This window comes from Rhinolophus sinicus, linkage group LG05, assembly GCF_036562045.2.
Source record: "Rhinolophus sinicus isolate RSC01 linkage group LG05, ASM3656204v1, whole genome shotgun sequence".
Lineage (NCBI taxonomy): Eukaryota > Metazoa > Chordata > Mammalia > Chiroptera > Rhinolophidae > Rhinolophus > Rhinolophus sinicus.
Genome location: NC_133755.1, coordinates 61580254 through 61593560, shown reverse-complemented (window position 1 = coordinate 61593560; position 13307 = coordinate 61580254). Strand labels below are relative to the sequence as shown.

The 13307-nt window shown below is 40.9% G+C and overlaps 1 protein-coding gene across 2 annotated transcripts in view; it reads right to left on the bottom strand.

Moving 5' to 3' along the window:
- Nucleotides 1–13307, bottom strand: part of DNAH6 (dynein axonemal heavy chain 6) — a 248852-nt gene that overhangs the window by 81616 nt on the left and 153929 nt on the right. For both annotated transcript variants that reach the window (XM_019756389.2, XM_074332256.1), the window contains 9 exons: nt 11785–11925; nt 9647–9889; nt 7575–7742; nt 6890–7125; nt 5493–5754; nt 4263–4386; nt 3680–3876; nt 1921–2124; nt 1078–1203 (listed from right to left, as the gene is read on the bottom strand). In XM_019756389.2, coding sequence (XP_019611948.2) covers nt 1078–1203; nt 1921–2124; nt 3680–3876; nt 4263–4386; nt 5493–5754; nt 6890–7125; nt 7575–7742; nt 9647–9889; nt 11785–11925 — 1701 coding nt within the window. The remainder of the gene's footprint in view (nt 1–1077; nt 1204–1920; nt 2125–3679; nt 3877–4262; nt 4387–5492; nt 5755–6889; nt 7126–7574; nt 7743–9646; nt 9890–11784; nt 11926–13307) is intronic.

The window sequence follows — 13307 nt, the reverse complement described above, 5'->3', positions numbered from 1 at the left end:
TTATGATTCCGGCAGCATGTGGGGGCTGCGGCGCAGCTGCTCCAGTTAATGGTCTTTTCTGAGCTTCTCACCACTTTGCTGCTAGATACTTCTGGGTGTGGTTAAGCGGACGCTCAGCTCACAGCCCTTGCTTTCGCTCACATTCATTCTTCTCTTACACAAATAGAACGGTAAATTAGGTAAATAAACCACAACCATTAACCAGTCTCTTTTGTGCCCAAGGCCTTTGAACACGGTGTAGCCTTTGCTTGGGTGCCCTTACTCTGAGCTCCTCGCATGGCTGAGCTCATACAGGTAACAGCACAAACGTTACTACCTGTAGTCATGCATCTAAATTCGTTTCCTGCCTCCCATCCCCTTAATGGCTATGCAGCGCTGGGCTTGCCCCTGCAAAGCCCTTATCACAAGTTCTCTTTCTCCCCTTGTCTCTTATTTCCTCTCTCTTTTCTCTGTTTACTGTCTTTGTCCCCAACTGGACTGGAAGCTATTGAGGGCAACAACCACATCTGTATTGTTTGGCATTGATTTTCAAATAATGTGTGTTGAATGAGTGAACAATTTCAAAAACATCCATTCTTGCAGTGATTCTAAAGAAATGGAGCACTTAGACTCAACAAACATCTTTTCTTGAAACAAAACAAAACAAAAGTTCCTTCTTATCAAGTCACTTAATCTAATTCTGACCTCTAAGTAGAAAATAATGTTTATGCCCCGGAGCGTTTTACTGGTGCCACATCATTAGTGGTGTGTGGATAGTCCCTGATGGCATCACTGCTTTGCATTTTCAGGGCCGCGAACTAACCATCAAAAGCCACAGCGAGGCCTGAGAGTCAGTCAGAAAACAGCCCATGCCATTTAATATCAAAACAATGTCTGGAAATAGAAACATGTGTTCAATCAACTGATTGCTCTCCATACGAGAGTGTATTGTTTAAGAAGCAAAGCAATTGGTTTGACTCATTTGAAAATGGACCTGACTAGTGTCTTTAGCATGATACAGATATTAATGTGACCTGTATAGGATTCCAGATATGACCTGGAAGTTGAGAACTAGCATAAGAAAAGTAAAAAGCAAACCTCTTCCAGTAAGACAGGTAAACCGAGTCGGATCGCATTTTCAAGTGTGCGTAAAAACTGACTGTCTGTAAGCTTAATGATCTTTAAATTACTTTTGCTTTCCTTGTTCCTTATCCAACGGTTTGCCTGGATGAGAAAGCACAGAGCAGGACATTTGCTTTAGAGTTTTATAAACGGCTAGAAGTCTTTAGAGTAAAGTTTACAACTTTTGTTCAATCTAGAAACAGATTTGAAAGGTTAAAATAAGAAAACAAAAAGGTAAAATGACAAAACCACTTTCCCACATTAAAAACATCTTTTAAGCCCAACATTTGGGATTCTTCCTTTTTATTTGAATTTGGAACAAATGAAGCAAAGACCCAACCAGAAAATAAAGCCCACGCTTCTGCTCGTCAAGCTTGTCTCCCTGCTTTTCCAAACTCTCCTTTTCCAAACCCCATTTAGTACAATCTGAACCATGGGCTTAGGGGTCAGATGATGGAATTCCATAAATTCCAGGCAGGCTTGCCCTAAGATTCATCAGGCCCTGACTTCATTTTGACTCCTCAGACCTTTTAGGAACAAGGACTGTACAGGAATGAATTTCTCCCATGGAAAACAGAAAAGTAATGGTCAACCCCCTAAACAAACTCAATCAAGTATGCAGAGCTCTCGGATGCTTCCCTTTTTACTTTCTACATCCACAAAATGAGGGACTTGGACTGGAAGCCTTCTAAATTCCCTCTAGGTCTACACCCCCAAGAGCTTACAAGACGTTAAGGTCCACTGGTAGACTTGCAACAGACAGCGCAATATTAAGCAGAATTAACAGGCTGCTCTTTATATGAAACATCGGTTACACACCTGGTCTTGGGGATCAATCATCAGAGGCCACCGTCTCCCCTGAGTAACCAATATGCCATTTTCCGTTGAGATCATGTCGCGCGGCAGCCCATCTGTGTTCCACTGCCGTATTTCATAGGGATCGCCCAGAATGTTAGTGAGGCTGAAGGAAGGATTGATTGGAATCTCCAGAGACTGACAGTCCTGGATCCAACACTCTACAAGCTGCAGAAGGAGAGTTTACTTGTACAGAGTCAGGAGCAATCAGTAAATGAAGACACACACAAAATGTCGGGTTAGGAGTAAGTCCCGCCGGTCTCCAGTCACCCTGGCATCAGAGCATGAGACATAAGAAGTGGACTAAAAAGTTATTCATCCTGGCTGACTTTAGACGCCACTTCTGACCCACATGGGTTGGGGACTCCCAGTCCCTTTTTCTTCCCCCAGGTTCTTGTGCTGTGTGTAAGTGATGAATAACTTTCTAAGGCAGGAAAGGAAAGGGGGAGGGCCTGGATTCTAGAACTATACTATTAACTAGCTGTGGCTTTGGTATGTCACCTCCCATCTGGACCTCATGTGTAAACGACAAGGATTGTCACAGGAGTCTTCAATCAGGGGTGTATTGCCCCTCTTGGGAGAGTCTGGAGGCATGTAGGGAAGTTGAGGTAATCACAGTGACTGTGGGTGCTACTAGAAATTAGTAGATGGGGGAGAAATATGTTAGTATGTTACCTCCTTCAGTGAGTGGTACAGTCACACACACCAGGGAACTGTCTGTCCCCCAAGAGCACCACTGGCACCATTGCCCACATGGCACCAGATGACCCCTGAGCTCCTATAGAGTCTATACGAGTCCTACATATACGAACTAGGTTTTTTGTTTGTTTGTATGTTTCAGGTGTACAAAGCAACATAATAGTTAGACATTTACACCCCTCACAAAGTGATAACTCCCCTCCCCCAAACTACTACCTCTCTGACATCTTATATAGCTGTTACAATACCATTGACTATCTTCCCTATGCTCTACTCCACCTCCCATGAGTAGAATATATATATATATATATATATATATATATATATATATATATATATATATATATTTTTTTTTTTTTTTTTTAAGGAGGGCGCAGCTCACAGTGGCCCATGTGGGGATCGAACCGGCAACCTTGGTATTATTAGCGCCATGCTCTAACCAACTGAGCTAACCGGCCACCCTATATATATTTTCTTATAGTTGACATACAGTATTATTCTACTTCAGCTTCAGCTGTACAGTGCATTGATCCTGCTGACTAGGTTTTATAACTCAGGGACAAGGGCGAAACATTTTTAGGTAGGCATTTCATAAAAATGGCTTGAAAAGAATCTCTCCAGATAATCGAATTTCCTGCTCTTTCCTATGACCTAGCTCTTTGTAGCAGTCTCATCAATTCAGAACACTGCATCCCAGCTGATTTTAGACGCCACTTCTGATTATAAGGGTAGGGGACTCCCTGTCCCTTTTTCTTTCCCCAGGTTCTTGTGTTGTGTGTGTAAGTAAGTGATGAATAACTTTCTAAGGCAGGAAAGGAAAGGGAGGATGTGTTAAGGAAAGGCTAGGGGTAGACCATCACTAGCTGATGGGGGAGATGGAGGACTGTGGAATGACTAAATAAGTTTCCATGATGGAGAACCTCCACATTGGAGCGCCTCCATCTACACTCAGAGAAGTGACGCCCGCGGTTCACATAGTTTCAGTTGCTTCTCACCGCTCCTTATAGAAAGCAAGGTTACTCGCCAATTGCCTATACTGGGCTGTGAAGGCTCCGTAATAGGCCACACAAGCTGCTGCTATAAACACATTCCCGATGATATTCGGTATCTCCTCATTGAATTTCTGGATGCTTTCTTCCCATCGAACTTGCTCATCTCCTAAAGCAGCCGTCAGCTTTCCAGCACGTAGCAGACGTGCTTTTGTCAGGGCCATAGTCTTTGCTAGAAAATTTTAAGAAAATCAGGTTATGTTATTCAATATTTTCCCAAACTATAAGAAATTTATTGACCTGCTTCTGTTTATAGCGGAATTAGCATTATTTAATTACTCTGGCTGAAGATAGCACTCTCTCTGTGCCCTCTAGTATTTATTTTCTGGATCAGATTCATATGTTGCTTTGTGTTATAATGTAACACGTCCCAACAAGCCCTATTCAGATATAGGAGTTGAATATATACAATCTATCCAGTTCTGATTTTATACTAGAAGGCTAATGGAAATACATTTTGCATGTTGAATTAAAGCTGAGATATAACTGCTTTAAAACTCTTTCTACTTTTGAGAATCAGGCATCTCCTAAGCAACATAAATTTTATGAGCTACTTACCCAGACTTTCTTTCTCATTCACACTTTTGTCATATTCATCTTGTAAAGCCTGTATTTGATCTTCCACTTGTTTTAGTAATGCTTGCTTTGCTTTTAGAGTAGCCATAGTAACATCAAGTTCTGCCTAATAAAATCAAGTAAATATTTATGAATAGGCCCCAAAGAAGGTCATACTTGCACATTTATAATAGATTTTTTTTAAAAAGTAGGATTTATGTTCCCTTTTTCATGTCATAAAAGATTTTGATATGATATACAAAGTTAAAACAAATATAGACTAGAATAAAATAAGAGCAGAAAAACAGATGAAAACAAAACCCAACAAAACAATTCATAGAAGGAACAGAGAAACAGATATACCAAAGCATTTGGGATGAATTAGTTACTACACTTGATTATTAACTTTAAATGACGAAACAAATGAAATATTCAGGCAATAGTGAAAACTCATTTTTCCTAACTAGTTCTCTGGAGCAGGGGTTTGCAAGCTACAGCCTGCAGGCCAGTTCCAGCCTGTTGCCCTTTTTTGTCTGGTTTGTGAGCTAAAAATGTTTTTACCTTTTTAAATGGTTGGGGGAAAAAAATCAAAAGAAGAACTGTATTTCATGACACATGATAACTGTATGAAATTCAAATTCCAGTGTCCATAAATAAAGTTCTATCGGAACTCGGCCACGCTTATTCATGTATGAATTGTTGGTAGCTGTTTTTTGTGCTGCAAGGGAAGAGCTGAGTAACTTCAACAGAGACCACATAGCCAGCAAAGCTGAAAATATTTACAATCTGCATCTTTATAGAAAAAGTTTGCCAACCCCTGCTCTATAGCCACAGTAACCTGCTCCACTAAATGACCATTCTGTGTTCTGCTTGGGACCTCCCTTACGATTGCCAGTTAATCTGTTTTTCAGAACCTCAGATGGCACCACCATCAAGGGTGGGAGTATTTATAAAATGGAATCAGAGAGCATCAGATGCTGGAATTAAAAGGCACCTCAGAAGTACCGTAGGCAATATAAACATACTAAGAACTCATTTTCCTTTTATGCTGGAAGAGGGCTGATTTTAGAGGTCATTTCTGAAAAAAATAATTTTTGCCTGCTATTTTTTAAAACAAAAACTAATTTCCAATGGCATCACTACTACCTATAGTGTGTACATAGTGTCACAGTGGCATTACAAGGGGAGCTTGAATGATGGTCATGGCATTTAATTCTATAAAATATAAAATACCTGTGCAGCACGTAGTTTTTGTCTCTTTGGTTCAACTTCTTTGACGACCCGAGAGTACAAATCCATCGCTCTTACCCACATGCACATGGATTTACATGCTTTGGACACTTTCTCTACTTTTTCAGGCACAAAATCAGGATTATTAATATACTTTTGAAGCTTTGCCAATATTTGAGGTTTTATGTTTTCCTTATCATATTCTAAAAGTCTTCTTAGAAAGTTAGAGTCACCAAGAAGTTGCTTTGCTGTTGGCCAGTCAGGCCTGAAAGACACATAGGATAAATTAATAGTATTGTAATAAAATAATACAAGAACAAAAGAAATGTATTCCTTTGAGAACATTAAGATATTACCCCAATAAGTGAGTAGTTTTAATCTCAAATCTATAAGCCCAGTAATTGGCAGTTACCTACACTGCAACTCACGGGGAGACAAGTAATTGGATGACAAATGTTCCATACAACCTAGTTTTGGTAGAGAAAGAATTATAAAATCATAGAGTTTTCGAAAGTAAGATGTTATAAAAATAATAGTTTTATTTTTTAAATGCCCCAGGCACATTTTTAGCTCCTTTTCCTTGGTTTAGAGCCTTAAAATCTCCTGCCATGATTCCATAATCACCTTCTAACTGGTTTTATGTCTCTCAGTCAATCTCACCACCTGTGAACGTTTGCCAAATTGGTCTTTCTCACAGGAAAATACGATTATGTTGAAAATGTTCAAGTTGTCAGTCCCCTGAGGCCAGGGCTCTCCATCTGTGCTTTGCAGAGCTCCCATGCCCCACTGAGGGGCTGGCCAGAGGGTCAGTTAGGAAAGCCTGGCTGTGGGGTGCCCTGGGCCCTTCACCCTTGCCCTGATCAGTTTTACATAGAAAAGATTTTGATAACCTAGTTTTCCCTGGAAAAAAAAAAAAGATTGTATTACTAAAGAAAGTTTGAAAACTATGTCTCTCCAAGGTGAGACCTGAGCTGCTTAGCACAGCATACAAGACCTTCCATGATGAAATCCCTGCCCAGCCCCATTCCCTCCCATGAGCATCCAACGTCCCTGGGCTCTCCTCAGGGTCCCACTCTCCACCTGAGCATCATCTCTCGAAAAACCCACTCACATGTTCCCAGGGGCACTCTTTTCCCAGCACTCCTAATACTATGCAACTCTTGCATGTCTTGACATTATTTTTCATGTCTGTCTCTCCAGTAGACTGTGTGTGCCTTGTAGGGAAGAACTACTTATCTCTCATCATCTAGCACAAAAAATGCTTGTTGACTCAATCTGTTAGATGACTGACCAAATCAGTGAGAGAGCAGAGAGAAGAATGAAAACATAAATGGAAACTGAGAAAAACAGCAAAGAAATTCCACCAAGTATTTGGCAATACATGATTCTGAATTACTCACTTGGCATTCAAGAGAATGGAAATTGCTTCCATAACAGTCATGACCAAATCTGGGGGCTTTGTAAAAACTCTGATTTCAGATATATCTGCTTTATCTAAGGAATCCAGGGCTTTATTAGCAGCGTCGAGTGCAGGTAGAGCTTCTTCAAGATCTCTCTGCGCATCATCAGCTATTGCTTGGGTTTCTTCAGCTTTCACTTTTGCAGACGCTTCATCTTCTTGCACAATGTTACGGACCTAGCGATTGAAATACAATGACTTAAGTGGTCTCAATATTTGAATTTCAATGTTTAAAAAAAGCCAATAATAATGAGTCATATTTTCCCTTTGGATTAGACCAGTGATGAAAGAGGATTAGCTGTACTGAATTTTACATGCCTTTGTCCATCTCAGGCTATGTTAATAGAATAATGGAGACAAAGCAGTTCCTTCTAGAATAGGTGCTTTACATTTATAGGTGGTACTTTTCTCACAACTCTCTCTGTGCTACTCTTTGGGTTCACTCATTCTCAAAGAGAGAACCAGGCTGATTTATTGAAGGGAGATTGTTTACAATTTAAAAGCATTGCTAAATCTAGCAATTACTTGAATGACATAAAAAAAAATCCAGTCATGTGTCGCGGGATGTAAGCGATCAGTTGGTGATCAAAGCTTTCTCACCCACAATGTCAGGTGAATCAGTGTACCTGATCGGCATTTTCTTGATCCGCTGCCAATTTGTCCATCAGAGCTTCCACATCTTGGGATTTTATTAGAAGAACAGGTTCTAAAGCTGAAAGATCTAATTTCATTTTATCTACTAGTACATTTGTTTCTAACAGCTTGCTGAGACCATTCTTCACCCGGTCACGTGCCTAGATGACAATGAAAATATTCATTATAATAAGTATTCTAAACTATATGTTTACTGGCATCTCTTTCTCAGGTAGCAGAATTTTACATCTACAGAACTAGTAAATCAGTTTGTAATACTTAAAACTGTGAACGTACAGAAATCTTCAGGTAACAGAACTCTAGGCTGTGACATTCACCACACTAGGTTTGGATCCATGCCCCCTGGCTACAGGAATGGGACATCACTGGATTGTGGGCTCACTGAGGGTCCACATGGTATTGTTTTAATTTTCTGTGGTGCTTAGTTGCATGTTGAATGAATGAGGGACAAGATCAGATAGAAATTCCTGGAGGCCACAGCTCTCAGAGCTTATGACAAGAGAAAAATTCTGAGATATCCTAAACTAAATTACAGCAGGCTGGAGGATGGGAGGAAGAGACAAGCAAAGTTAATCAGTCATGGGCGGAAACTAACAAAAGACTACCAAGTCATATTCCTGAATGTATGTTGCAACTTTGAATTAACTTCCATGTTCATTTCAATGATTAGCCCACTACCAGGCACTACCTCACCTTGTTTATACATGAACATTCTGGACTGTGCCCACAACCAACCCAAGACCATCAAATATTTCTTTTTTGATATACAATTCATTTATCCCAGAACTCTCCCTGCTTCACCTTCCCCTCATCCGCCTGAACCAATGTAAATTCTTCCAAAACAACTTACATCTATTCTTCTCCAAACTCATTGTATAAAAGAGCCTTGTCAACCTCAGGATGGCAGACATGTTTGTCTTCTCCATCCAGCCCTGCTGCTGGTGGTTTGGACTGCACGCTCCAGGACCTAGTCCTTTTTCTGGCTGGCATATGACCAGCTTTCATATGCCTTGAAGGTTTATTTCAACACTTGTTTCCTCAGGTGGTCAGCAGGGCTGAGAATCCCCGGGGAGACAGTGTCCTAGGTACTTCCCTCTGGTGGCTGGGTATGAACCCTACTTCTCAGTGGTTCAAAACTTTTAATTAGAATCAAAGGGATGGTATCTGGTAGAGAAGGCACCTGAGAATAATGTTTCTGAAGGTGAGTCAGAAAGCTTGACACAAATTGGCAGGTTTCAAAAATATCTGTCAAGTTCTTCAACTAGGCATGCATTTACCAGGTAAAAAAAATCCTCTGAATGACATTTAAAGCATCTAAATGGCAAATGTTTCCATTTTTACTGTTTTAGATCATGTTAATCGCCTGATGGTGGTGGGGGTGGTGGTGGTGGTGATGGTGGTGGTGGCACTATTTTCTGAGCACTTCCTATGCGTCAGATCCTATTCCAAGTACTTCACAAACAGTATCTTACTTATTTAAATCCCACAACAACCCAAGAGGTCGATATAGGTATTTTAAAACCTTATTTTCTATGAAGACTTAGAGAATTTATCAAATATGCTCCAGGTTGTGTAAGAAGGAAGAGACAGAGAGTAGGTTGTACGTAGCCTGCCTGACACTGAAGCTTTTGCTCTTAATGGGAATAATGGACACATTAGACCACCAAAACCCCATCTCTACTGCTTAACAAAAAGTTTTCTTTCATGTTAAATACTGCAGACATGACTAGTTCTCTGCTTGACTGTGATGCTTTTGCAATATCCTTGTCATTCTGCTGAGTCAATGACACTTATGTAAATGATAGAAGACAAAATATAAATACCAAGGAAGGGGGAGGCCTGTGGACTTTTTTGTCATATTGTAGGTTGTCAAGGGCACATGTCAGGATGGAGAGGGCTCCAGCAGATAAGATGGCACATAGATCATTCTGACAAAAGTTTTAAATTCAAGCAATAATATATATATATATATATATATATATATACATATATATATATATATATATATATAATTTATTTGATAGATAGATAATATTAAACTTACTGAAACCAACTGCTTCCTTTTATCACTCAACATAGACAGGTAGAGATTGATGAGTTCCAAGTAGGAGGTGGGCGTTGTGTAGTAACGTCTCCGGAGCTCCGTGTAATAGCGTTCTGCCATATTGGAGACACTTAAGTGAACATTCACGCACATGAGGGAAAGCTTTTCTTTCATTTCATCACTTCCAGCATCAACATTTGAGAAAAATGTCTTTGATACAGAAAGAAGTGCTTCTCTGGGCCACTGTAAATAAAGGTATAATTTGGAAAATCTGTTGCTCATTTCTATAATATACAATTTAATAAATAAGAAAAACATATACCTCTGGAACTATTCCTTACCTTACCCCCCCTTTTGCCTAGTAAACTACTCATGTCTATGATGTTTAATGAATTGAATGACTGTGTTTATTAGAGGGGGGTGTGGATCTGCATTTGCTGTCCTCAACACAGTGTCTGGCACATAGGAATTCAACAAATATTTGTTGATGGAATGAATAAATGATTGAGTGTCCTTAGGATAATTCCATGAATAAAATCACATATATTACAAGTACCTCACATGCTTACTCAACTCAGCTTATTATGCAGTTTGGACATCAGGTCCATTATTATAATCACTGTCCTGTTCACCTCAACTCCTTTACTTCTCTCTTGTTTCTTTGAAGTCACCTGAACTGTAGCCAAATGCAACTTTCTGTTACCCTGTGGCTGTGGCTGTGCAGCAGAGCATGGCGGGAAAAAAACACACAACCATGCAGACTTGCCTCACTTCCAATTCATGACAACTAGCTTGAGTGAGTTCTAATGCAGTCTATTAGTGCTTCCACATTTTCTAATACATCCCTAAGTACTCTCCTAAGTGTTTTACAGCCTATATACTTTCTCAGACTGTTAACACTTCCTCTTTCCTCTTCATTCTCAGTTGATGACCTCACTTCCCACATCACTGAAAAAACAAACAAACAAAAAACAGTGGAAACAGAACTTCAATGAGCTCTCACCTCCACATCTTCCCATCTACCTGCATCTGTGCTCATATACTCTACCTTCCCTCCTATTGCTCTGGGGGTAAGTTGTGCATGCTCCCTGTCTAGGTCAGCCCCTTTGTTGAGGACTTGATCCCATCCCTTCTTATAGATTCAAAGACATTGGTCCAACAACGCTTAACTCTGTCTGCTGTACCATCAATATATTTCTTTTTTCTGGATCACTTTCATCAGCATACACATGTGCTGTTTGTGTTTCCCACTTAAACATACTTTTCTCTTCACCTCACATAACCCTGTATTGCCCATCTCCTGGTATTCCTTTGGGGCAAAATTTCTTGAAGGTGTTGCCTATACAGTAGGCTTATCTGGGGAGATAGGAATAAATTCCAAGACCTCCATGAATGCCTAAAACTGTGGCTACTGCTGGGTCTCATATATACTTTTTCCCCCCCATACATACACACCTTTTCACTTAAAGGAAGAGCTTTGTAGTTTTTTTTGGCATATCCAAACTGCCTGCATCACTACTATTATGCTTTGGCGCCATTATTAAGTAAAATAAGAGTTACTTGAACACAAACGCTGTGATACCTCGATAGTCGATTTGATAACTGAGACTAAGTGACTAATGGGTGGTAGCGTATACAGCTGGGATATGCTGGACAAACGGACGATTCACATCCCAGGAAGGACAGAATGGGATGGTGTGAGACTTCACCATGCTACTCAGAATGGCATGCGACTTAAAACTTACAAATTACTTACTTCTGGAATTTTCCATTTAATATTTTTAGACTGAGGTTGACTGTCGGTAACTGAAACCATGGAAAGTGAAACCGCAGATGGGGGGCAGGGGTGCTCACTGTCTCTGATTCTTCTCCCTTGTTCTCTCTTCAGCCACTGAAACAGCCCTTACCAAGATCACTGTTTACTTCTGCATTGCTAAACTCAGCAGTCTGCTCTTCCTTTATACATTTTGTTTTGCCTTTCTTTGATGATTGTTGTTATCATCCCTTGCATGGGAATAAATCCCTACTGGGATTTGAAGCTAATGCAAGTACCCTTCAGTTATTCTTGGACAATGTTTTACGCCTTTAAAATCAGGCAAATCTAATTTCTCAAAGAGATATCCTGGGAAGTCACCAACCTGGACAAACCAATCAATGGTGCAGCAGTTCACAAGGGAGGGAAACATCCGGCATCGGGACCGGAAGGCCTCCCCCACAGGGCTCATGCAGAGAACAATGTGCAGCTTCTGACGGACTCTGCTGATAAAGTATTGAAACACCTGACAAAAAGAAAGATATTTTTCAATTTAAAAGAATGATGAAACAATAATGAAAATAAGTGTTGGCTAATGCATCTGAGTCTACCAATAATAATTGAAATACATTAGTGTAGTAAATGTGTAAATTGTTTTGTTGAACATCTGTTCCCACCTCTTTTTCTCAATGCAGCCTGGAAAGATTAAAAATGACATTTTGCAGCTCCTTTGCTCCTAAAGTGCTGGATGTGATGTAGACCCTCCTTATCAGTGTATTTAAGGAGACCCCTTGAACAAAGTAGAGAGAGATATTCATATAAGGTTTTGCTCTGGGGTAGAGAACCATTGGTAGAGGACCAGGGTACAGGGCAACCAGTTTTGCAGGTGCAGAATCTGACAGAAGTGGCATGGACCTGGAGCCAGTATCCCCGGATGTGGCTCCTGTTGGAGGAGGTCACTGAGAGGATGTGACCACCCGTTGACCTATGAGCTAGACCAGGGGTGTCCAAACTGCGGCCCTCGGGCCAACTGCGGCCCATGATCCAGTGTTAATTGGCCCGCAGCAAATTCCAAAAATATATTTAGTTTACCTAAATAAACCAGGTGAGGCAATACGTACTTCACCTCGAGTGAGTGGCCCAGCTGTTTGTGTATTTTACCGCATATGGCCCTTGGTGAAAAATGTTGAAAAAAGTTTGGACACCCCTGAGCTAGACCCAGGCAACTGGAGGCCTCTCACCCCCTACTTTGTCTTTGGATTGTATGTTCTGCCCGCCAGTCCCACAGTGGGAGCTGTTTCAAGGACACAGCCTTGAGAGAGAAATGTGTTGTTGAGACCATCTGGTCAATATACATGACTGAACCCAGTTAAGGCCTCTTTATAAACTTTTAAGGTGCTGGTGGGCAGGTGTGGAGATCTACTCATTTTGTGGCCACCCAAGACAAAAGCCTTGGATGTAAGTTCCCTTGCTTATTAAACCTGCCACCTCCCAATCTGGAGTGGTCTCCCTCTTATTTTGGTCTGTTCTTCTCTTCTGTGTAGGGGGGCCAATTTCAAAACCCCCCTCCCCCAGGGAACTCCTAGTTTGATAGCCAACAGCTCCTTATTTCTGCTGCTTCCTGACAGAGTGGGGGTTGCATGGCTTTGGAGCTGGCTGCTGAAAGCATGCCGATTGGGTTAGTGGCTTTCTGGCTCAGCAGGAATGATTGTGGCAGAGGTGTCAGCTTCCTTGAACATTGACTTCTGCTGTATGCATTTCATATTTATTCCAAGGAACACAGCCTGGAATCCCTTTCTTTGGCCCTCCCAATGATTCTGCGTCCCATGAATAAACCCATTTCTGCTTACATTAGCTGAAGTCAATCTTGCTGTCTGTACCTATAACCCCTGATCTGGCTGTAGAGGA